A 26410-nucleotide genomic window follows, 5' to 3' on the forward strand; every position below is an offset into this window, starting at 1 on the left:
TCCTACAGTTTAAATCCATTGTTCCACGTCCTAGTCTCCAGATCAGCAGAAAACAAGCTTGCTCCCTCCTCCCTATGACTTCCCCTCACATATTTATACATGGCTATCATGTCTTCTCTGCAGGCTCTCTTCTGCAGGCTAAACATGCCCAGCTCTTTCAGCCGCTTCTTGTAGGGTTGTTTGTTCTCCAGACCCTTGATCATTTTAGTCGCCCTCCTCTGGACACATCATCAAGTGTCTGCAGACAATAGAAATGAAGGGATCCGATCGCCTCACCCAACTGCCCAAAAGATACAAATCAGGTTTGGGGATATTTTACTTGTAATTTTCCTGTCTTGCTTACTTTAAGATTTTTCTAGTCTGCAATTAAAATTTGGCTGTGCAATTTCCAGAGGAGCTGAGAAGGGCATAAAGAGCCTTGATGGCCTGCAGTTTATGTACCACATGCTGTCCACCCCCAGGCCTAGTAATAAAGGCAAGCAAGTGAATAATGGGATGGGGCAGTGGATGGAACTCAGCAAGACTGCCAGCGTTGTCTTGAAATATCTGAAAGACCATTTCCATTCTCAAACCTGGAACTACAGTCATCCTCCACATTCACTGGGCACAGTGAGGCACAGGACCCCAGTGAAAAGGAAAAATTGCAAATAAATAATTTGCAAAAAAGACTCTCTGAGGGAACATCTATCTAGGAATTTCTAGGTCTTCCAGCTATGGTCAACTTTCCCTTTGGAAATTGACCATAGAAACACACTGGAAGACCAAAGGATTTCTAGAGAAGTGTTATCTCTAGAAATCTCCTCCAAATAGACTAAAGGCAAATGAAATAGTCAGACAGAGCACATTTTAGTCCAATCTTTAGAAAAACAAGTTTGCAAAAGCAACACCACAAATGAGGAGAACTGACTGATCCGAGTAATTGGCTGATATCTTAAAAAGCTGTGTTTGTATGACTTTGCTGCTATGATCACACGCAGAGAAATGAATGGAAGAAATTCAGCAACTAAAACTTTTCTCTTTAAAGCAAAAAGTCAAGAGCACACCATATCTTTCCTGGATTGGACAATTTAAATGTGTGTGAATACTGGATTGAATGGATGTTGCAAAACACATAACAGGCTGGGTCCCAGTTCCCTCTTTCATGAGAAAAATGTAAGTGCATTTGTGTGCATTTAAGAAATGTGATGCATTAGCATTATTGTTACAAATAGATGGACCTAAAATATAGTCTGTGTACTCCGAAGCACTACCTTGCCTTCAAAGCAACCTAAACAACATTATCCATTCACACTTTCCAAGTTTTTTCCACAATTATTATTAATCAATAAAATGACATTTTTTACAAAATGATAATCAATTAGTGAGAAACTGACCCAAAGTCATATAAATATATCCTTCTAGTAACAATTCTGTAGATTTAAAAAAAAAAGAGCATAAGAGTTGCCATTAAGAACAAACATTCAATCTGGACAGCCAAAAAGAATTTGATAAAATCATGAGGTCTTCATATAAAGTATAATACACATATGTTGTCAAACACGTGATGCTGTGGCTGGCCTTCATCTTGACTGTTGCATAGGTTTGAGGGAGAAAAGTCTTCCATTTCTTAAATAAAATCCAATGTCTAGGAACAGGCAGGTTTACATGTATCCTGCTATGCAGTATCTTTTTTGGTTGATGCAGCTTCTAGTTAAAACGCAGGCTTGCTCATGTATTCTTCCATTGTCTGCAACAAAGAGAAATCAAGCTATTAACGTGTGTATTAAAAATTACATGTGGGCTGTATAATGCAGTGGGAGCTAATTGTTTCAAAACCAAGAGGTGCTTTGGAAACTGAAAATCGAAAGGACCGAAGCTAATTTACAAAATGAATAGAATTTACATAAAGCTTGTAAAACTAAGTGTCATCTCAGCAATTCCGTTTCCCAGTCTGGCAGCACACCCAAGATTGTGCTGTCAAAGATTTCAAGTACCAGTCTCTTCAAATGTTCAAAATCCCGATTTGCTGTTGTTTTAACCCTCATCTGGATAGCCAAGTTATTTAAATACCTCCAAATCCTATTTTGTTGTAGAGTTCACACACAATTGACCCACAAAGTGGGCATTTTGCCAACAGAAGTTGGCATCTTGACTTACAGAATCGATCTACTAATTGAGCATTTTATAGTATTGTCACCTGAACCGTTCTAAACAATGCCTCCAAGTTTCAGCTGTCTACTATATAGAGTTTGGGTTGTTTAGTTTTAAAAATAGCAGGAGGGAAGTGTGTATGAGAGAGACAAAGAATTCTAGGAAATATGCTGCATTTTGCCTTTGCATACAGTTTAGTCCCATAATGTATTTGGGCAAAAAATTGTCCCATACCATTTTCTAGTAGAAGCATAATACAGAGAATCTGGTGTCAATGCTTGGATGAGACCCAATCTATTCTATTGCTTGGTCTGTTCAAAAAGTGTTTGTTTTAACATTTATATTGTCTTTAACTTTTAAAATGTATGTTACTTGTACAATTCCCTGAAATATCATAAGAGAGAGTGAGATAAAAATATTTAATCAATTGTTTAAAAAAATAAATCCTGGGGGAACTCTTATCATCCAGGAGCCATTCACTCTGCACAGATATAGGAGTATGATTCCATTTTAACTGCCATGTCTACTGATTCCTGGGACTTGTAGTTTGTTCAGGGGCATCAAATGCTAACTGCCCCTCTGAAGGGGACTTTTCTTTCCCTGTAATTTCAGGAGGAATTAGATAACCAGGCATGGCGAATGAAGGATCCAACTTCATTTAAGAAAAGCAATTCATTTTGGTCTCTCACCGTGACAGACCACAATCTGAGATGAATGGGAGCCCTATGCAGGTCTTGCATCCTAATACAGTTTTACCAAGGTTGCCAAAACATAACTGCAAAGTACATGTTCTGGGGAAACATCATGAAGCTAATGGGTTTAATAGAAGTGTGCATCTATAGCCAGAGCTTTCCAAACTGTGTGTCATGAAACATTAGTATGTCAGCTGCAGTGTGTAGGTGTGTCACATGAATGTAACAAGAAACCTCTGCATATATGAAATAAGCAATAAATTATACATATATATACACACACACACACACACACACACACATATATATGAAAGGTATATATATGTGTGTGTGTGTGTGTATATGTGTGTGTATGTGTGTGTATGTGTGTGTGTGTGTGTATGTATGTGTGTGTGTGTGTGTGTGTATGTGTATGTGTGTGTGTGTGTGTGTGTGTATATATATATATATATATATATATATATATATATACACACACACACACACACACACATACACATACACATACATATATATATATATATATATGAAAGGTTTTCCTGATATATGTTATGTCCCCATACGTTCCATTTATTGCAATTCATATATGTATCTGTTATAAGGGGTTGGTTCAACCTCTGGTCAGTAAACTGAATTACTGTGATGCAAAATGATGCATGTCTAAAAATGTGGATAACCACCATTAAATATTTGAAACTATAGAAAGAATGGAGTTTGTCAGCACTTGAACTGCCATGGCTCAATACAATGGAAACTTGGGATTCGTTGTTTTGTGAGGCACCAGCATTCTTTGATAGAGAATGCTAAAGACCTTGTAAGACTACAACTCCCATTATTCCATATCACTGAGCCATGAAAGTTACAGTGGTGTCAAAGTCCATTCAATACACAATGTAGATGCACCTGAAGTCAAAACTTGTGTCAGTTGTCTCTTGTAAAGTAAACAATCATTCCATAGTTTTTTCTGCATAACCTTATAATAAATCTTTATTTTTAACCCACCCTCTCTCCTCAGGGAGACTTAGGGTGGTCCTTTAGTATCACAGCATAACAAAATTTGCTATGAAATCTTCAACTTGTTCCTTTGGAAGAACTTCCCTAACACCACGATGCATAAAAAGCAGAGATGCCAACATTTGGAGAAAAATAGTGCATGCAAACTCATTTATGTTTCCCCCCTCACCTTCTTAAATTGCTAATTCCAGGACTCCATGGCAGTTAAAGTAGAATCACAGCTCTATAATGTAGTGTAGTGTAAAAAAGGTCTGTAATCCAACGATGCTGCCACTTCATAGGAACAGTGAACCTAAAAAGATTTTCTCCATTCACAAGGTACTTGAGGGTTGAGCACAGAAATGATGCAATTAAGCTCCTGTCTTTCAGGATATGGACACTATGTTTGTGGAGCAGTTTTGACAACATTTCACACCAGGGATGGATTTTGCCATGATGAACAGCAGGTTGAATTAATAAGTAAATTCCCATTGCAGCCTATATGCCAAGTAAACCAGGAAAACGCAACATAAAAGTGTGATGCAGCTGCAATGTAAGCCATCATATCCTCTGAAGGGAGACATTTATCTCAGCAGGGTGTCTGCTGAACTGCAGGAAGTCCAGCTTTAGATGAAAAGTGGTTGGGGACAATTTTTCACCAGCTTATAGCTAGCAAAGCCAAAAGCTCTCACATACATTGCACCATTCAACAAAATAAGTGCTAACACAAGCAGCAAGATTTTTTTTTTCTGTAATAGCACAGCAGGAAATAAGAAAACTAGCAGGGAGTGCCTATGTGGGAAATTTGCATCAAGGACCACCGTCGCCCTCATGTTGAATGCTCTGGCAATGGGGGAAAGTGACAGTTTCATTTTTGATGTACAAAACTGCCCCATTAATGTTAGGCCTGGCGATAAGCAAGTAAAAACAGTTGTTTCCTAACTTTTTTTTTCCTAAAGTTTTGTTTCTTAATGTACTAGTTGTAAGACACAGACATTTATAGTTTTATAATACTGTGTTTTACTGTTATTGTTTGAATTTGACATTGAATTATAGACATAGTTTGTAAGCTGCCCTGAGTCCCCCTTCGGGGGTGAGAAGGGCGGAGTATAAGTACAGTAAATAAATACATAAATTAGTTTTTCTTTGCAAAACAAAATCTACTTAAGCCAAATTTCTGCTTTGTGTGAACATGCATTTTTTGGCTTTGGGTGTTTAGATTCTGCGGAAGGTGGATATAAGGCATTTTAATGATCTAAAATTCCTATGGATACAGAAAATAGTCCAGATATTATTCAAATTGAATTTTTTGTTGTGTGTGTTTTAAAAGAAATCTTTAATCCTAATTTAAAAATATACAACTAGGTTATTATTCTGTGGATGGATTGAGATGGTGTAACATGGACAAACACCACCTCAACTCACTTTTTAACATTATAGAAATTGGAACTCACAGCCAATGGCAGCACAACTTACCGTGCATCTACACTGTACAATTAATGCAGTTTGACACAACTTTAACTACCATGGCTCAAGGGTATGGAATCAGACAAGTTGGGTTTTTTTACAAGATATTTAAGCTTTCTCTACCAAACAGTGCTGGTGCTTTCCTGAACTATAACTCTTATGATTCCATAACATTGACCCATGGCAGTTAAAGTGGTGTCAAACAACATAACTTCAGCAGTGTAGATATGCTCCCAAGACTTCTCCCATTCCCCACATTTCTCATCTACAGCTAACAAACTCATATAAGATACAGCTGCAATAATCTCCTATGACATTCTCCATCATATTTTCTCACCTTCAGCCCCATGAACCCCTCTATTTCCTGGTCAGTGGAGAGCAGAAGGAGCTTCCAGCTAATTCCCCTTAGCTGGATGCAGACTAATGACATTATCTGCAAATAACTCCAGGAGATTTCCAGCTCCCTGAGACTGTTTGTTGCCCTGTGCCCAGAAGTTGTAAATAACTGGATTAATTTCTGCTGCTCTACTGCTCTGCCCACTGTCCACTAATCAGGAGATGGCTGAGTTCAAGTGGCTACAACTGTGAACAAATTGGTTGGGGGGAACTGGGCACGTGATAGCTACATCTCCTGATGCAGGGTCATGGCCATAACTTTGAACTTGTGCGGTCTGATATGATGGGGTTATGAACTCTTGGAGGTGGGAAATTCATTCTTTATGCAGAGCCTTTGAAATAAATTGTTCTGATTATTTCCCCTAAAACATTTATGAAAATAAAGATTTAAAGAGTTAATTCTTGAGATATTAATTAATCACTGCATATAAGATGGACAACCAGAGGGTTGCTTTTGGTCCACAGTTCAGAGCTGATGGTTTATAAAAATATAATCCACTTCTAAATGTTCAGGTGCTTCTATTCAAGTTCTCAGACATTTTCCCCAATAGTAAAGACATCTGAGACACCATTAAACTTTATACCAGTTTTTGGGCAAAATCTTGAGCTTCAAAAGTGTGCTTATGTCACCTTGAGACTGGTTCTATGACACAACGTGTTTAGATTGTTGATTTCTAATTAGAATCAGTCACCATATGCTTTATTTCCCAATGAAACATTTTGACCTTCCTTGGCTACATATTGTCAGGGATAATAAGGCCAGGAATAATAATAATAATAATAATAATAATAATAATAATAATAATAATAATAATAATAAACTTTATTTATACCCCGCCACCATCTCCCCAATGGGGACTCGGGGCGGCTTACATGGGGCCATGCCCAGAACAATACAATATAACAAAATATAATAGAACAACAAATCATAGCACATTAAACAACACAATAAAAGAAAATATACACTACATTAAACAAGATCAAAAAGACAATAAAACCAAGGGCGGGCCACATGAACACTAGGTTAAAACTCGGGGTGAGAAAGGAAGTAGGAGTAAAAACCACAGAGGACAGGGTCATAAAGTGGCGGTGCAATCTGGAGGACAAATATTGAAGGAGAACAGCAAAAGGGATGTATGTAGTGATTACTCTCCAAAGGCACAACGGAAGAGCCATGTTTTCAGGTCTTTCTTAAAGGCTGCTAATGTGGGGGCTTGCCTAATCTCACCGGGCAGTGAGTTCCACAATCAGGGGGCCACAGCAGAGAAGCCCCTCTCCCTTGTTCCCACAAGGCAGGCCTGAGATATCGGGAGTGGGGACAGGAGAGCCTCCCTTGACGATCGAAGGGATCGGGCAGGTTTATGATAGGAGATACGGTCACGAAGGTAGGTGGGTCCCAAACCGTTTAGGGCTTTATAGGTGATGGTCTGCACCTTGAATTGGGACCGGAAAATAAATGGCAGCCAATGGAGCTCCTATTAAGGATGTGGTTTTCAGCAACTACTCCGGTCATATTGACGGGGGGGGGGGGGGGGGAATACATCAAAGAAAAGGCTTCCGACTAGGTCCAAAACAGCCTATTTCAATCCTGCTTTACCCAAGCTTTTCTTTGCAAGACTATATCAGTAGTCACTTGTCCTATGGACAGGTCGAGCCCCCATTTGGGCAAGCAGAAGTGTGCAACTTTGTGCTGTATAATATTGAGAGGCAGTGAATTCCCCCCACTGGAAGGTTTGTCTCTATTCCAGAGAGCCTTTTGGTTAAAACTGTGTGCACAAAGCTCTCTAAAGCCAGCTGGGCCCTTAAGTGCTTGGCTCTGTGACATTTTAGGTGACACAGGTAATAATCCAGGACAGTCCACCCACAATGTCTGGCTTGGAGTAAAGAGATATCTCAAAGCCACATATATGTGGTAGCTGGTTTAGCAGAAAATACTGCTGGCTGCTTTGTCCGCCTTGAGTCATTATCTGTAGAGAAAGACCAACCTCCGACTTGCTCCAGAAGGCAGGTACCAGTCATGCGGAGGACAGGACAATAGTGCTGTTTTTCATCCTTTTTGAGTCAGCTGGTGAGCTTGGTCCTGGGCCATAGATACATTTATCTAAGTGCAACTACAACTACAATTCAGAGCTGGTTTGGGAGAGTGCTAAACTCTGGGGTATTTGCTGCATGGCCCAAAGTGAAACACTGAATATCTCTGTCTTAACTACATTATTTGTCCCTAACCAGCCTCACCAATCTTGTCCAGTAGATTGCCAAGAATAAAATACAATTTAATACTTGTCCAGTCCATTTATATCACTTGAAGTCCAAGATACTTCATAGTTTAAGGATGAGCCTGGGGGAACCGCCACTCCGAGTTTCTAAATAAATGGGCCAATTATTTTTTTAATGAGAAGAACTATAAAGTCTGTCACAGGAAAATAATGGATGATGCCAAGACAATGTAGATGGTTTTACAGCTATCAGGCAGCGCATTTACACTTCTGCTTTGATGCACAAAATAAATCAGAAAAAGTAGCAAAGGACTTTATATACTCTAAAGACTCTAAGTACCTGAATACCAAGACTCTCCCAAACCAGCTCTAGAGAGTAATAATGGTTGCACATAGATAAATGTATATATGATCCAAGACCAAGTTCCTCTGCTGAATGAATAAACATGCCAACTATTTAAAAAAAATAAAAATCACTAGGTTAAAAATATTTTAAACCTAATCTACAGAATGCAACTTCAGCTTTGCTGGATTTGTTCTGGCCACATAAAAAGTGGAGGCATTCCTTCCTCATTCTTTTTTCCTATGCCATCCTTCATTTTTCAGTCTTCCTACTAACTTTCAAGAGGAGTGAAAATAACACAGTTCCGTGGTTGTCATGCCATTTCTTTCTTGTTTGCATATCTCACAAAAATGAGAGAATTTTGACCCCAGTGAACTAGGGTTCCCTGAATGCGATTTCCTGTTTCTTGACAGGGGGTTGGACTAGATGGCCCATGAGGACTCTTCCAATTCTATGATTCTATGATTCTATCCTCTTTTCTCTGGTCCTTCAATTAGGAGTGGGTTATATCTCAAGATGAGATCTATACCTTGGAAATAATGTATGTGTGTGCACATACATTCCAGAGAAAGCTTGATAATATGGCTATGTGCTATTGATCCTGCTCTAGACTTCAACAGATCTACTGGCCCAATTCCCTCTTCTTTCTTCCCTTCTCAAACAGTACTTGGGAGACTCCTTAGAATCAAGTCTGGGCCATCAAATTTCAAAGTTTGATATCCTGATTTACTAACCCAATGGTGGACCTAAAACTCAGCATCACTATCCTGACACCACCTTTCCCTTTAAGATCTCCTACACCTCTACTACGCTCCCTCTCACCACAAATGCCATGACACCAACAACAGTAGAGTAGCAATGACAGCTGAGCTTTCCATTGCAGGAATACACATCCCCTTCCTTACCAGCAAATATGTCTCTTAATGGACAGAGATAGGATCTCAAAGTGACCAATGGCCCCCAACCACCATCTTCATCTTTTAGCCCAATGACTCCCAATTTTGGTCCTTTGAGTGTTTGAGACTTGAATTTCGAGAATCCCCAGCCTGCTTGGCTATTGGTCAGAAATTCTGGGAACCTGGAGGACCAAGTGTTGGCAACCACTGCTCTTGCAGGTATTTCATTTGCAGTGGTTCATTTTTTATTTGCTTATTTGTTTTGTCTGCAGCTATTACTTATTGGAGGCTTTTCCTTTTTCATCCTCATATTCCAGGTACCTGACTTTTGCATTTGTCAGCTGTTGTGGAGGAAAAAAATGGGATATGATTTCCTCCTCTATGGTTCTCTGTCTTACCTCTTGTAACATGTCGGCATCTTCTATTGCTTTCACTGCAGACTTTTTGGATGTTTCTTGGATTTCTCCTCCCATTAGAAACTCATCAAGAATAAAGTAGGCTTTTTCAAAATTGAAAATAATGTCCAGCTCACATACCTGGTAGAGTTTACAAAAAGCAAAATTCAGATGCAAAATATTACCACTAAGTGTAGTTAGATGAGTAGGTTCATCACAAAACTGCTGCTTGTGTGCACCCTTGTGGCAGATACTGAGCAAAGAAAATACAGGAGGGAATGCTTACAGTTTAGCAGCTTCAAGATAGAAATAGTTTAAGTTAATGTGGTATCCAAGAACACTTTGTTTCCTTAATAATGACATGTTTTATAGGGTAATTCTCACTGAACTCAGTGGGCTTTACTTAGGCACATAGAAGGTTGCACAGTACTTGAGTCTGCCAGGCCTATCCATTTACATAGGCTTATTTCCAAAGTCTCGTGAATCCTGTGTATGGTAGCAGAATTAATCAACACAACCAATGATGCAGCATGTTTGGTTTAAGAAAGACTAGGAGGGATATACTGATAATATTAGTTATAATATTACAGCCCCCCCCCCACCCTTCATTATTCATGGGAATTAGGGTCCAATAATCTCAACGAAAGTGGAAAAAACACAAATATCACAACCATGTCTGTTAAGAGTCCTTCTCAACCAACAGCCCTGGGACATCATTCCTTTTCCCATCATCCCATCACAAAACCTCACCGAGTTTTTAAGCCCCCTTCCCAACAATCCACCTCTTTGCCTGACTCCTTCTGCTGCTCCTCTGATTTTCCTTCAATGTCCTGATAACAGCACCAGCCCCTCGTTCCATTACCACTTTCTCACCACAGAGAATTAGTCAGAGTTTAAACTCTTTTCCTATCAATCCATCTCTGCACCTCTGCTTCTGCTGCCAGATTTCCTACCTTTTGGTAGGAAAGGGTTTAAAATCAGGTAACGGCCATAAAGGGAAGAGATCAGTTTGAAATCTGGAAGCAGAAGGAGATTGCTGAGGAGTGGATGACTGAGAAAGGGGTTCAAAATCTTGCAGCAAAAGGAGAGTATTTTGTAGCGGGAAGGTGGTAAATTGAGTGAGGGACTTTTGGCAGGATGTGGAAGGACAGATGAAGGGGCAGCAGAAACAGTGGGATGAGGAGATCAAGCTAGCTAAGCAGCATCTACAAATCTAGAAAAGAGAAACCTGTGAATTTGGAGGGGTGAGTGTACTAGAAATCTGAGAGTGGTAGTGGGTGTCCCAACAGTCTGTCACATGTAGTGATCCCAAATGGTAGGTTACTACTGTTGAGTAGGAGAGTGGGTTCTCCACATTTGATCACTTAATAGGCAGCCAAAACTTTGGTAACTTAGTGGGAAGTGACTGAGGGATGTGCTTTCTTTTCCCCCCCACTTTTCAGAGACTTCGGAGCTCTTAGAGATCCATGCATGACAATTGGTTGTGTCTTTCTTCCTTTTTTCCTTCTCTTTCTTTATCTCTTTCTTTCTTATAACTCTAACTACTCATAATATTTCTTCAAACCCTTATGTATCCTCCTTGAGGATATGTCAGTCTCCTGGGGGTTTGCAAACCATAGATTGAAAAAAACTGTGCTGTCCTAAAGAAATCCCCTTCACAATGTATTTCATGTAAATGCTAGGGGCAGAAGAAATAAAGAAAATTCAATAGAAAGGGGGATGGGGTGAGATAGGGTACACTTACATTTCCAAAATATCTGTCCAATAGTTCTACATAACGATGGACAGTCTCTAGTGCCAAAAGTTCATTATCTTCACCTTCTATTGCACAGCAGAAATATAAACTAGCATACCTAAAATACAGATGTGAAAAACATGAGACCATCTGAAGAATATTTATGTTGCTTAGCACTTGATTATGTGATTGGTTATCTTGGAAGAACGATTTCCCTACATTGATTTATATATTATGAGTGCATCAGTCTGAAAAGCACAGAGAAGAGCGCTTGCTTAATTAATGCTTCCATGGAAATCCTCCTGACTCCTTTATCAGCACTAATTTTAAAAAATGAGACAGGAATGATTTCAGATAGACAGAGTTGGCCAGAGTTTATAATTTAGTGCAATAATAAATCATGATCACTGAATCAAAAATACGTGCTTATGGCTTGCCACACAGGGTTGTCTCATAGCTATACTTGCCTAAAACTGTACTGAGCCATAACCTGTGTTAGACAAAATGAAATCTTAGCAAACAAAGAATCCTAGGTTCAAATTCCCTGGCATCTCTAAACAAGGCTTGGAAAGATTACTAAAGCCCTGGAGAGCTGATCTCATTTTGATCAGATTCTCTTCAGATGTATTGGACCACCTTTCCATGGCCACAATGGTGGCATAGACCATTCTGGACTACACAGACCTGGGGTCTTTTTGGAAATACATTTCCCTATAAATAACATAACTAGTTTTGTTTCTATCCTGCAACAGAATATGTAGACTGGTTTTGCAGGCACATCATTGAGAATCATTATGTCATATTTAATGTAATGTGTTGCTTGTTCTGTTCAGACTCCATGTAAACAGAGTGAAGACTGGGAGGGCAAACAGGACTAGTGGCTCAAATACAAAGATCAGTGATATCTTGAATATCCAATCAGGGTTATGTTTCATCTCATGGCTTTTTCAATTTTTTTAGTTAAGTAGATATCCAGAATATGAAAAACAAATTGAAACAATCTGAAGAAATTCTAGTGCCTCTTGACATCTCATGAAAAGACATATGCCCTATGATCACTCTTCATTACATGTATTCCTGTTAAATCATTTTAATGAAATGTCTGCATACACAGTTCATGTTTCTTATGGGAAACATTATATACATTAAATAGTAATAGTAGTAGTAATAGTAGTATTAATAATAATAATAATATCCCACTTTTCTCCCATGGGTGGGACTCAAAATAGGTTTCAGAGAACCTAGGCTTCCTTCATTAAATTGCTGCAATGCCTGCTGTGTTTTCCATTCCATGGTAAATAATACAGGCATTTTCTGCATGCAACTGGCATTCATTTGGTTTGCCAGTTTATCCAAGCAAAGCAGACAAGCTAGTCTTGATTTATAATCAAGCTGTTTTCTACTAATGAAAAGTTCCTCCAAAACTAAATAAATTATTTTGCACTTTATGCCACTCCTCTAAAATGTCATTGGAAAAGAGAAGATTCATGTAAAAAGATAATTTATGAAAATTACTCACACCTTTTATAAACAAGCTTAAGGTCTTTCCAGTCAACAAAGCTGCACATTTTTTGATTGCGAGCCAGAACAATCTGTACAATTTCGCGAGTGATCTTCTTTCTCTCTTTTTCAGGCAGCGTAATAAACCACTTCTGAAGTCTTAATTTCCCTTGTCGGCTGAAGAGCAACAAAAAGCGTATCTAAAGTAAAACAAAAAAAACCCAGTAATATGGAGACAAAAGCAGTGATAGCTACCTTTCTTGAAAACTATATTCAGCTGAAGTCTGCCTCTTACCAAATAAATTCCTTGTTGGCTAGCCCTCTCTAGGTCAATGTAAGGCTGGGATAGTAAAGTGCAATCTGTGGACTGCATGGAAGTTCCCAGGCTGTTTTTGTTACCCCCCCCCCCTCCCCAGTCCCATCAGAGGCTCAAAAATTGAATGACTGAGGATGGTGCAATATCGCTGCCTTGCAGCGTTTTAATTTTTGTATACTTTTTATCATGTTTTAATTGTTTTGTTTTATAGTATATTTATTGCTGGCCCTCGTGGCAGAATGTAAGCCGCTCTGAGTCCCCTCGGGGAGAAGGGCGGGGTATAAATGCATGTAATAAATAAATAAATAAATAAATAAATAAATAAAAATGACCCCTAGGAAGTTGGAGGGCATTTCCACCATGTTTCAATGCCCTTTGCATCCCCTACGAGTCAAAACAAAACAAAAATTGAATCCTTTTTGGGGGGGAAATCATCTCAAAATATCTCTTGTCTTCAAAGCATGGTAAGAACATCATCTAAGGTTCAGCTCTACCCCTGGTGGCCTCCACCCAGAGAATGGAACAGTACCAATTTTCTTTACAAATATATTGGGGTTGTTATGTGATTTCAGCTTCCCTAAATCACAGGGTTCGGAAGCCTGGAGTGCTAAGCAATCAGACGGTCAAACCTGGACACATGGGTGTGAAGGCAAAAGCAGAGGTCTTTTATTCTTCTTGGTCAGAAAGGATATTAACAGAGCTAATGAAAGTACTGACATATCCCAACTGTGATTATATATAGTACATTTGTCGGAAAGGAGAAGCAGTACAGAACAACAGAAAATTATTTTGGCTGTGAGAAATTGTGGGATAGTATCTGCGTCTCTGCAGAGACATAATTGAAAATTGCCAGGCTGGTTTCCCATTGCCCCTGGAAGGTGCTGGCTCGGATCCACAGCTTTGTTGAAGAAGGCGTGAATCTGCTTCTGCCTCTTGAGCCAGTCAGAAGCAAGGCAAGAAATGTAATAAATTGTCATTGCTCAGTTTGTGGTTTTCTGGCTGTTGCAGGGTCCACCTCTCATGGGGTGTGTGAAGGAAAGAATTTGAGGGAAAGGATGCTAATGATGGTAGTTTTCCCAGCCAGGGTGAGGACAATGCTCTGTGCTGGGGAAACAATGGATGTTCATCAGTCTAAATAGTTCCCAGGAGGAGGACAAAAGAGGGCATCTTCTGTGACCTCTGGTTTGCTCCAATGTTAAGTGTTTGAAGGCATTGTTAGTGATTATGGTGATGTGGGGCATTGTTCCCTGGAGTCCAAGGTGTGGTGAAGCAACATTCCAAGGAAATTCATGGAAGGTCACAATTTAGGTCAATTAAAAATGACCATGTGGCTGATTATATTTTTCCAATTACATTCATATATATTATATAATTCATACTGGGGGAGGGTCTGATTTCTCTATAACAGGGTGATGCTCTGCTCCCATGTAAGGCTTGGCCATGTTTCTAAGCTCTTTCCTTTCTCCTCTTACTTCACTGCAGTGAGAAGAAAGGATTCCAAGGATTTTGTTTCTGGTTTTGATTAACCACAGAATTCCGTTATATGAGCTTATAGATGTCATGGTTAGTTTTAATGATGATTAGTGGGAATGAAGCAAGTTCAAACCATAGATAATTAAGTCAGCTTGGGTTGTTCCAAGTTGTATGGCCATGTTCCAGAAGTATTCTCTCCTGACATTTCGCCCAGATGTGGGTGAAACATCAGGAGAGAATACTTCTGGAACATGGCTATGCAGCCCAGAAAACACACAACAACCCTGTGATTCCGGTCATGAAAGCCTTCAACAATACATTAAGTTGGCTTGTTTGCACTAATTGTGTGTGTGTATCTTCGTGACACTTATTGATTTTTGTTAACCCTGTTCATTTTGTAAGTGTTTTGCTAGGCAACAAATACTCAGAGGTGGTTTTGCCAGTTCTTTACTCTGTAATATAACTTACAGCACCTGTTATTTGTTGGTGGTCTCCCATCCAAGTACTAACCTGTGCTGACTCATGCCTTTGGGATCTTTAGAACCTAAACTAAGCATAAGATGGCATGCTAAAATGTTGTAAATCTAAAACAGAATCAGATATTCCCTATCACCTCCCTACAGTCATAGTGGTGATGGTGGAGGTGGGATTAGATGGTCCTTGGGGGCCTTCCTGCGAGTTCTTGTGAGTCTGCCTTATTTCTTTCATCAAGGGCAATGGTTACACATTCTCTGCTAATATGCCTCCATGATAAGATCTTCATATTTCTATTTATTTTACTCATTATTTATGCATTAGTTGCATTTATATTCTACTTCTTCTATGCTGAGGACTTTCCCTGAAGGATCTCCTCTTGCTCTTTGCTCTATCCTTGAAACCATCTGTGAGACAGGAAAATCTGGGGTTACCCAGGGAATTTCATGGTTCAAATAGGACTTGAGCCTGACTCTTTCAAGTACCAGCCTAACACTGTAATCACAAATGACATTTGCTGCTGTCCAGCTGAAATGATTCTCAATGCAGGGGGAAAGAAATGCTGCAAAACAGGAAGGTCAAAGAAATTGAAATCCTGTCAGCATGAAAGATACATTAAATATAAATCCAGTACTATCCTTTGTGGGCATTTTAAATCTATCGATGATAGATTTTATATGAAAGTTTTAATTAGCTGATGCTGGGACAACACAATGAGTTCTTATTACCCCTTTAAACAAACAGATAAACTGCCAAACCAAGACCCGTAGTAGAAGGAATGGTGTTTTGATTACCTTTGAATGTTGCTACAATACACACTCATACAAAGCCCAATGACAAAGCAGCTATGGTCAAATTAAACAAGAATAGTCCAACATTCAAAGCTTAAATCAGATACAAAATATACACACCTATGTTTGGTTTACAAATCCAACATAGGGGCGTCAACCAAATGCATTAAGTTAACTTTCTGATCACTGAAACAAACAGTGGCTCTGACAGTATTCGGGTTTGATAATATTCAGTTGCATTTGGTGGTTTCTGGTATGAATAATAAAGAAAGACTTTTAAAAACTTTCACCTTCAGTCCTCCAACATTTGGCACCAGTTGGCGCAGAAGACCCTTCAATGGTCCTTCGTATTCATGCCAGATGTTTAATAAAATAATATAGCACATTGCAGATCAGTGATTGCTAAGACATTCATTCTGTTAGACCAGTGATTCTCAACCTGGGGTTCCCAGATGTTTTTTGGCCTTCAATTCCCAGAAATCCTAAGAGCTGGTAAACTGGCATGGATTTCTGGGAGTTGTAGGCAAAAAACATCTGGGGACCCCAGATTGAGAATCACTGTGTTAGACCCAAATATTTCAATTGCCAACACTGCAATTAACAACCTAGGTGTTCAGAACAGAAAGTAGACCCCCAAAAGTCCAAGGCTTGGGGTAAGACTAGTAGGTGGTCAATAATTTCATTTATGCTATGCTTAAATCATGGTGTGTATTATTTTGGTGTCATTAACACCAACATATCTTGCATCGCCTCTGATCTAGAAAATGCATTGTGTAGTGCTGAATACTTCTGGCATTTCTTGATTTCTTTGCATGTCATTTTTCTGCTTAAAATCCCAGGGTGAAATATGTGACAATTGCAGGACTTGAAAATATTATTTTTTCAACTACAACTTTCAGAATTTATGAGCTAGTACTGCTACTTGCCATGTTGACTGGGAGAGTGTGTGAATTGTTGTATTAAAAAGCAAAATTTCCAAGCTTTGGGGGATAGGCTAAGAGACCATGATCACACAATGACACTGAATGCATAATGCATCACCAGGGCCCGTCCTTAAGTCTCAGGAAACATTAAAGGCATGGATGATCCCAAACTGGCTAGTCTAGTTGAACTAGTGCCCATCATTACTTACCACCGGTGGGCTAAGGCTGATGAAAATCACAGTCCCACAATATCTGGCACACCAACCCTATATTTAGGCAATAGGTGGAAACAGGGATCAGTGGATCCTTTTTCAAGAATCTGAGCAGTGTCAAAAGGGCAGAAAGGCCCTACCTTCCATGTAATCTCATCAGGTTGCCCTGCCAGTTATTCTGCAGATATGCAAATAGAGGGACACAAAAGAGTCAGAAGCAATAAACCAAGTAAGCTTAGTCATACTGCCAAAGTATTTATTGAAGTCATATCACATTCCAAGTTTCCTAAAACAGAATAATGTAGCATCAGAACAAGGGAAAGAACTAGAGAGGATGGGGGATGGCAGAACTGATTCCCAGAGGTTTCCATTCAGCATTACCAAAATCAGAGCTTAGAAATATTACCGTTTTGGACTGCATCTCTCCAAATCCCACAGCTAGCATGACAACTGCTGGGAATTATGGTCTCTTCCCTTCCATTTTTTTCCAAGCTCAGTTCCAACTCTCCACTTTATTCTTTTCAATTGTAACAGAGAAAGCCTCATTTGAATTTAATCTCAATTTTAATTTCTGTATCATAATCCCTCTTCATTGTATTCCAGCTCATTTGGTGCTAAGCATTGAATACAGTGGAAGGCTAGAGGGTCACACTAGCGTTCCCTTGAAGACTTCCCTTGAAAACCTTGAAGCCATACCCTCGCATTGCACCCCTCTCTAGGGAACATAAGGGCATTCTCATAATGTTTTGGAGCTTTTCTTTTGAGACAAAAAGTCTTTTGAAAAAAATTTAAAAAACTGTTTTGATCCCCAAAGGTGGGGGGTTTTTAAAACAATAGAAGTATCTTTCATTGCACTCAAGATATTCTGAGCAAAAGAAGACAAATTAAAAAATATTGGCAAAGTTTTTTTAACAAATGTAGGGGCCATAAAAACAGCCCCAGGGATCATGCAGTCTGCGATTTGCACTTTGCTCACTCTGATCTAATGCAATTAAAAGAAAGCAACAGTCTTTAGTTTTTTTTAAAAAAATTGCAATTTGCTTTCCATAGCCCATACAAAAGGTGTGTTGTTGATTTAAGAAAATGACTCACTTTAGCCCTTTCCAGTTTCAATGACACCCTGCACCGTTGACAATGCTGCTCTGCCAACAGCGATCAATACATGGTCCAAAAGAAAAGATTCAAAAGCTGCGAACAAGAGAACCGAAGGTACTTTTCTGTTCTCTCTCCTTGCATGTATCACAGTGACATAATTAAAAGGGAGATAACAGGCAGATTAATTAAGTTACATTCACACCAGTTAATTTGAGCTCATGTACATCAGTGCGATTGCTCATTCATTTACAGTAGACATTGACTTATTGCTCTGAAGCAGAAGCAAAGGTACTGGATTACAATATGCTATCTTCAGAGCGGGGTGGGCAAAGCATACATCACAGCGATACTTGGTGCTACAGGACAAACATGACATTATTGTAGAACAAAACCACCTTGAAGTAGGACTGCAAAAAGCCAAAATACTTCTTTTTTCATAGATGATTCTACAAATCAATTTATATTTGAAAGAGATTATTATTATACTTTACGTGCCATAAATGAATAGGACCTTAGAGAGCAATACTAGAATGTTATTATTCTCAACACCATTCGAAGCTACTTTTGTGTTTTCCAGCATCACATTCAACCACCCTCCCCCACCCTCAATTTCGCATAATTATAATGTTCTAAGAAATTATTGGGGATTGGTGGAATTCATGAAGCCTTCATTAAATTGGCCAGATGGCATGATTGGAAATACTGATTTCTATCTGCTGAAAGAGGTTTCCAGCCTTAAAATGTTTGTGATATTCTCTCTCTCAGGTTACAGAAAAAGGTAAGGTGCACCAATACTACAGAATTATAGCACTGTGGTACATTAACTTGGCTCCAATGAACACAACCCTAGGATTTGTGGTCTGGAAAGGGGATACTAGTAATTCTCTATCAGAAATTCTTGTGATGTAGTTAAAGGAAGGCACCTCACAAAGCCACAAATTCCTTGATTCCATAGAAATGAACTACAGCAATTAGAGTGATATAAAACTGCTATAATTTTGCAATGTGGATACGTTCTAGAAACTAAAATAAACCTCATGGTGCTTGGGTCCAAGACAAACGGTAGTGAAAAAACATTTATTCTGCTTACAATTTTCTTTTGGCTAGATTATGTTGCGGAAGTTAGGGTGCACATTAGACTTGGTGGTGCGTTAGAATCACGCATGTGAGCTAGTCAAGGGATGGGTTGGGAACTTCATGAGGTTGGCAAGTTTTCTAGCCTCAGCCTGAAATCTGTGGCTCTTCCCTCCCAGCTTCTCTGTTCCAGAGTTTATGGGAGGGGGGGAGACAGCCCAAACTGGTGCAGATGCAGACATAGGACCCATCTAGAGTGAGGGAGGCAGCTGATGAATTTTGGCTCCAGGAACAGGAAATTGCCTATACAGAGCAGGGCAGGATGAGATTTCCTGCTTCTTGGCAGGGGGTTGGACTGGATGGCCCATGAGGTGTCTTCCAACTCTATTATTCTATGATTCTCTGCGGAATTGCTAGACATTCAGGGGGAGATAGAGAGACTCGTCAGCCTAGCACAATTCTCAACCAGCCCTCGGCTGGTTTATGTGTGTGATTCTAATGCCCCATTGAGTCTTTCTTTCTTAGCTAAATACAAAAATATAGTTTGTACAGACTAAACACGCAAATCAGATAAGCACACTAGGAAACAAGATCAAAGTGTTGTTTGTCATTGGCTTGCGACTCAACAATGTTTGCTACAAGTCATTACTTCTTACAGTTGTCTGCAGTTTCCTGTTTTGTCTCAGTGTCAACAGAAATTATAGATTTTCTCCCCTTCAGAACTAAGAAGCAGGGATTCTGGGACTTACAGCTAAATAATGACTTTCACAGGCATCTACACTAAAATTAGCTGTTCTCTGTAACCAAGGCAATACATTTCTGCCCCCCCCCCCCCTCCCTTAGCTATCTTAACTATTGTCACTTAGCCATTCTCCAAAAACGAATGGCTGCACAAGGAAAATGATAAAATATTTATACATAGTGCATAGCATGTAGGGAAAAGACAATGCTGTTTTATTAGCAACAGCACTTTCCACAGACCAAAAGGATAGGAAGGCTTTCATGCTATGAAGCAGGAACATAAAGGCAGATGAACAAAAGCAAAACAAAAAAAATCCCAAAAGCAAGACATAGATTTCAATTTATTGTGAGTTCTTTTTACCTAAGCTTCACATCTTGAACTGAGATAATGAGCTGTTTCACGCAAGTGAGGAATGGGATCAGATAATCAAGATTGCAGAGAGAGGCACACAAAGAGAAGAAGGGAGACTGTACCTCCTTCCAGTCAACGTTTCCTAGTTTTCCATTTAACAGGGTTATGAAGTCCTTACACATACCACATTTACGCACACTGTACGTTCCTATTCTGTTCTCTCTTCTGCCAAAATTGCATGTACCTTGCAGCTAAGGATCTTGTCTTCTTGTCAATCTAAATTTATTTAAATAACCAAATGGCAGGCTTGTAATATGTAAAACTCATGCAATTGTGTAATATTATGCTGTGACTCAGAAGACAGCCTGATTAAAACACCTTTCCCTGACTGAGACTTATATTAAGGCACACTGCCTGCTCTATCCCCAATTACCAGAATCTGTGGGTAAAAAGAAAAAAAAGCCATTACTTTTTTGCTTTGCTAATGCTTGGGTCAGCCCAAGACATTTTGTTGATTGAAGGAAATGGCAGGATGACATGTGTATATGATGTAATATAAGATATGAAGGAACACTACAAGTGATGTGCCATAATGTGGGTCTGCGTCATTTTAAAGTGTAAAATCATTCAAATGTAAGCAGTGCTTAAAACTGTTGAATGATTGACAGAGTGTGTGTTATTTGCAGATTGATAAGCACTGCTTAGATAATAAGGAGTAAAGTTTGGAAGGGTATCATATGAGTAAAGGCGAGATAGATTGGAAAGGACAATGAGACAAACCAGTAGACTACAAGGAGTCTTAAAAAATTAATGGGATGTCTAGCATATGAGGAAATATAGTTATTGGCATGTAAACCTGTAGTACAGTACAGTATTGTTGTCCTAGTATAACCTTTAACCAAATATTTACATGCTGCAAAGTGGTGAGGGCTCGAGCATTGTAACATACTACACTATAAAATATTATGCCATGCCTTAAACTTATAATAATAGTAATAACAACAGTTGGGTTGGTTTTTAAAAGTGTTTTTATTTGGAATTTTCCTACCCTTAATCCTGATGAAAGTGTTTACAGTATAAACAGAACCTAAAAATCAATGCGAACACAGCATATCTTATACACTATTGATACTGAGAGCTGGATCTGTGTAAGGGTCCTAGTATAAATCCAAATTGGCCACACTATGTAGCACCAAAAGACCCAGGATAGGTATAATTTTATTTGGACACTTTCCTAAACTTTTGACATCTACACAGGCATGTAGCTGGGGGGGGGGGGGCTTGAAGGGCTTCACCCCCCCCCCCCAAATTCTCAGGGTGGTCTGCGAGAAGGCCTTACATTTATTATTTAAACTATTATGTTTATTCATATCATGATCTGATCACCATGCTCAATATATCCCATGTGTATGGGGGTATTGGGATAATGATACAAAAGGTTTGCTAGGGTAGATCCTCTATCTCAAACTCAGCCCCTCCCCCCCCCCGCCCCCAAAATCAAAATCCTAGCTACGGGCCTGCTTCTACATGTTGAGGGATTTCAACTACCAGAATGTAGTAAGTCATTGTAGTGTTCATATAGTCCAAAACACCTAGAGATTTAGCAGTCCTTCTTCTCTGACAAGCTCAACAAAGGTACCGCATTCTAATCTGATGTCACAGGATGTCTACGCCCCACACCGCTGGATAAATTATACTGTTTAGCTGACATTGCACCACTTGACACCCATCAGGAAATAGCAGCCTGTAATGAAAGGACCAAGGTATCCCTGGTCCATCCTCTGTTTGGATATCAGCCAGCGAGTCAATGCCTTAAATCAAGAAATAGTTTCCTAAGATCTACAGAGATATTCACAGGTACACCTCAGCAAGCGAGAGTCCAAAAGTGGCAAGTTAAAACCCAGAAGCTCAATCAGTGGCTGATACCAGATGAGAAACTCCCCCCCCCCCCCCCCCCCCCCCGGCACACAGAAGACCGGGCAACTTGGAAGGTGCTGAACAGACTACACGCTGGCACTATGAGATACAGTGCCAATCTTAAGAAATGGGGCTACAAAGTAATCATCTGCAAAGATGTGGATGTAGCTCTTAATGAGACATTGTAGCCCCATTAAGAAATGGGGCTACAATATATAAGTGTGATGAAGATCAAACTGCAGACCACTTACTACAATCCAATCTGATCCCTGCTACATGCACAGTAGAGCACCTTCTTGCAGGGACATCAGAGGCAAATAAGTAGCCAGGAAATTTAGTATAATGCTGTTTTTAACTTTGCTGTTTTTCTCACTTTGCTTCTGACACAATAAATACATTTTAATCCAAGATATCAGGAAATGAATGTGAAACCTTCTGAATACAACACATGTACTCTAGCAAAGAACTTTAAAAATCTGTATTTTTATTGTTGTTGTATTTCATTTGTATTTTTATATTTTACTGTTATTCTTACAGTTGGATTTCTACTGAAACTTTGAGATGAATTTCCTAATGTCAACTTCTGTTTGACAGTAGAATAGTCTGCTTGGATGATGGTGATTGTCCTTCACTGAGGAATCCTAAAAGGCAGTTGGATGGCCATCTCTCAGGAGTGCTTTAGCTATTTACAGTATGAATGGATGCATAAATATTAAACAGATAATATTAAGCCACATTATTTTCAATGGGATGAACAAAGATGCTGAGAAGAAGGTGTAGTTTGTACGGGAGGCCCTAAGTGGATAAGTGAAAATGTGCTTAAATGAAACCACAGATAGGAGAGTTGTACCGTATTCTTACATCGTAAAAGGTGGGACTAGATAGCCCTTGCTGTCCCTCCCAATTCTATAATTTTTCCATTATTCCACCTGCCCTCAAGCTCTTCTGGGCTCTGACATCCCTAAAAGGCACATTTCTAAACTTCACCCTTAATAAAGAGAACTAGATTTTACAAATTGTAAGCAAGGAGCTTACATGACCATGGAGGTGTCTACGGACAATGCCGGCTCTTTGGCTTAGAAATGGAGATGAGCACCAACCCACAGAGTCGGACACAACTGGACTTAACATCAGGGGAAACATTTACCTTTACCTAAGCAAGGAGCTCTTGGCAAACATCACAAAGTTCTTTCCCAAATTGTTTAAGATAACACTAATCAGCCACACCACTGATTGCATGCACTACTTGAAGTATAGAAAAGCAAAGTCAGGGGAACAAAAAGTGCCAATGAAAAGTCTACAACAACAAACATGCAACTCAAGAGGTCAAAATCCACCTGTATCATTTATTGCCCTTGTATCTACAAGTGAAATGTACCAATACTAAATCTATTAAATGAAGTACAAAATAGAGCTTGATTTGTGTTCAACAATGCAGACAGGACCCCGGATCCTTGCCTGTTGCTCAATATGTGTGTTTTTCCATTTATACAGCCTTGAACATTTCCACACTGTTGGGACGGATACATTGGTTCCTTTCACTCCTCAACCTCTCTACTACGCAACACTGACTCTCACCAGACATTAGTGAAGTTTTATGGCAGCAAATTCCTACTCCCCCCTCTCGCACTTAGTTTCTACTGCCCCAGGAGCAGCACAAGAGGGAGTTGAAATAAAATAAATACTCTTTCCAGGTTGTAGCTGGAGATAAGAAGGGGGAAAATCCTGTTTTATGGTAGCTACCTTCTTCCTTGTTCCTGAGATTCTTCACACCAGGAACAAAATTGAAAAGTCATAAGGCGCAGCTTACGGATATTGCTGCCCATTGTGGGAAAGAGACACGGCCCCTGTGCAATCTGTCTGTCACAAGGTTCTTCATTTCCTGATTTCTCCTGGCTTACACCTTGTTTCAAAACACTTGAATGCTGCATGCACCAAAATATGTGGATGCTCAAGTCACATAATACACAACACCATAGTAAACACATCCCTTATATAAAAAAGGTATAATCAAGCTCTGCTTTATTTGGTAGAGAGGTAAATACGAATAACTGAATCCGCAGATGAGGAATATGTGGAAGGGCCCAACTGAATGTATTTTTTAAATTCCCTGAGTGACTCCGTGGATTTCTTAGGGAACATCTATACTGATCATTTAATGTTTTTGGAAGCTAGCTTCAAACTGTGACAGACGGACAACGAACTCCCACAAAAGCACACGAAAGAAGGACTTTTATGCACATCAGTGATCTGGGATAAGTGTAATCACCATCTGAGCCTCAAACTGGTTGCAGGATTTCCTATGCAATCATCTGCAAAGATGTGGATGTGGCTCTTAATGAGACATGCCGTATGATCACAGGATGTCTACGCCCCACAACACTGGAGAAATTATACTGTTTAGCCAGTATTGCACAACCTGACATCTGTCGGGAAGTAATGAAAAGACCAAGGCAGTAACATCTCTGGCCCATCCTCTGTTTGGATATCAGCCAGCACACCAATGCCTTAAATCAAGAAATAGTTTTCTAAGATCTACAGAGATATTCACAGGAACACCTCAGCAAGCAAGAGTACAAAAGTGGCAGGCTAAAATCTGGAAGCTCAATCCATGGCTGATACTGAATGAGAGACTCCCTCCTGGGCCCACAGAAGACTGGGCAATTTGGAAGGTGCTGAACTATGTTCTGGCACCACGAGACGCAGAGCCAACCTTAAGAAATGAGGCCACACCGTGGAGTCCACAGCATGCGAGTGTGGGAAGAGCAAACCACAGACCACCTATTACAATGTAGCCTGAGCCCTGCCACAGGCATAATGGAGGACTTTCTTATAGAAACACCAGAGGAACTCCAAGTGGCCAGCTACTGGTCAAAGGACATTTATTACTACTTCATCACACTAGAGAATGGGTCCACTTTAAATCCAGTTTCTGCCTCCTGCTTGTAGTTTAGGGAAGGCAGGTCCTGGGCTTCACTAAATTATAGTATAATGCCAAGTTTCTAAACTTTGTTTTCAAATACAATACATTTGGCCTCTCGGTTTGCTTCTAACATGATAGATAAATAAATAAATCTGCAAAGAAAAATTACTTAGTTACTGCATTAAATAGTCAGCGTAAATGGGGTTTTAGCAAGAAACACTCAAGAGGTGTATTGTCGAAGGCTTTCGTGGCCGGGATCACAGGGTTGTTGTATGTTTTCTGGGCTGTCTGGCCATGTTCCAGAAGTATTCTCTTCTGACGTTTCGCCCACATCTATGGCAGGCATCCTCAGAGGTTGTGAGGATGCCTGTCATAGATGTGCGCGAAACGTCAGGAGAGAATACATCTGGAACATGGCCATACAGCTTGGAAAACATACAACACTCAAGAGGTGGATTTGCCAGTTCCTTACTCTGAAATGCTGCTATTCAGTGGTGGTTTCCCACTGAAGTACTTTTTTTTCCCCGTGTCAGGAGCAACCGGAGTTGCTTCTGGAGTGAGAGAATTGGCTGTCTGCAAGGACATTGACCAGGGGATGCCCGGATGTTTTGATGTTTTACCATCCTTGTGGGAAGCTTCATTGAGTGCCTGCTAGAGAGATGAAGGAAATGCTTTGCAACACTTACTTTTTATTTATGTATTAATATTGATATATCTATATCTCATCCAATATTTTCGGATCTCAGGACAGTATAGAAATGAAATCCGTTAAACAGTTTAAAATAGCTTAAGATTTTAAAACTACAATAATATCTTAAATAGACTAAAAGCATGTTAAAGAATTTGACAAATCAAAGCAGATTTTAAAAGTACTAACCAGGGCGGACCTTGCTCAGCTTCCAAGATAAGGTGGGAATCTGCTGCCTTTAGGGCACTTCTTCCCAAAAGGAAGGAAGCTTAAAGCCAAGTGTCTCTCGATGAAGGCAGCGCTTTACCCAACCTGCCAAACTACATTCACTAAGTGCCAGCTTGCTACAACTCTCAGGACTCCATAGCACTGAGCCATGGCGGTCAAAGTGTTGTCAAAGTGCATTAATTCGGCAGTATAAAGGCAACTCTTCCTCCCCAAGTCCGTTCTGGCTGCACCTTGCTGCCTCACCTGGATCCGGCAGGTAGTCCCCCACCCCACCCCCCGGCCTTCCTTCAAGAACCCCAAGAGCAAGACTCACCATAGCTGCTGGTCCCGGGGAGGCCCGGTCTCTGCCCCCCTCCCCTCTTGCCACAGGTGAGCTCCTGCCCTCCCACCTGGCCGCCGGCCTTTCCCATCATGCCCTCACACTGAAAGTTATGAACTCC

At 39.9% G+C, this 26410-nt stretch overlaps 1 protein-coding gene across 1 annotated transcript; it reads right to left on the minus strand.

The window, feature by feature from the left end:
• Positions 1 to 1422: 1422 nt before the first annotated feature.
• On the minus strand, positions 1423 to 26405 carry ap1s3 (adaptor related protein complex 1 subunit sigma 3). The gene is made up of 5 exons (XM_008106285.3): positions 26284 to 26405; positions 12785 to 12963; positions 11273 to 11381; positions 9532 to 9669; positions 1423 to 1726 (listed from the first exon to the last, which is right to left on the minus strand). Exons 1-5 carry the CDS (start codon positions 26284 to 26286, stop codon positions 1691 to 1693), a joined length of 465 nt encoding a protein of 154 aa, XP_008104492.2. The 5' UTR covers positions 26287 to 26405; the 3' UTR covers positions 1423 to 1690.
• Positions 26406 to 26410: the final 5 nt, after the last annotated feature.

The sequence above is a fragment of the Anolis carolinensis genome, chromosome 3 (assembly GCF_035594765.1).
Source record: "Anolis carolinensis isolate JA03-04 chromosome 3, rAnoCar3.1.pri, whole genome shotgun sequence".
Taxonomy (NCBI): Eukaryota; Metazoa; Chordata; class Lepidosauria; order Squamata; family Dactyloidae; genus Anolis; species Anolis carolinensis.

Bases quoted from the DNA above. Each gene is read 5' to 3' on its own strand.
- ap1s3 (XM_008106285.3), bottom strand. The intron at 9,670-11,272 runs GTAAGTGTACCC...AAACTCTACCAG, and splicing joins TGGACAGATATTTTGGAAAT to GTATGTGAGCTGGACATTAT. The intron at 1,727-9,531 runs GTAAGACAGAGA...TCTTTGTTGCAG, and splicing joins ATGCCGACATGTTACAAGAG to ACAATGGAAGAATACATGAG.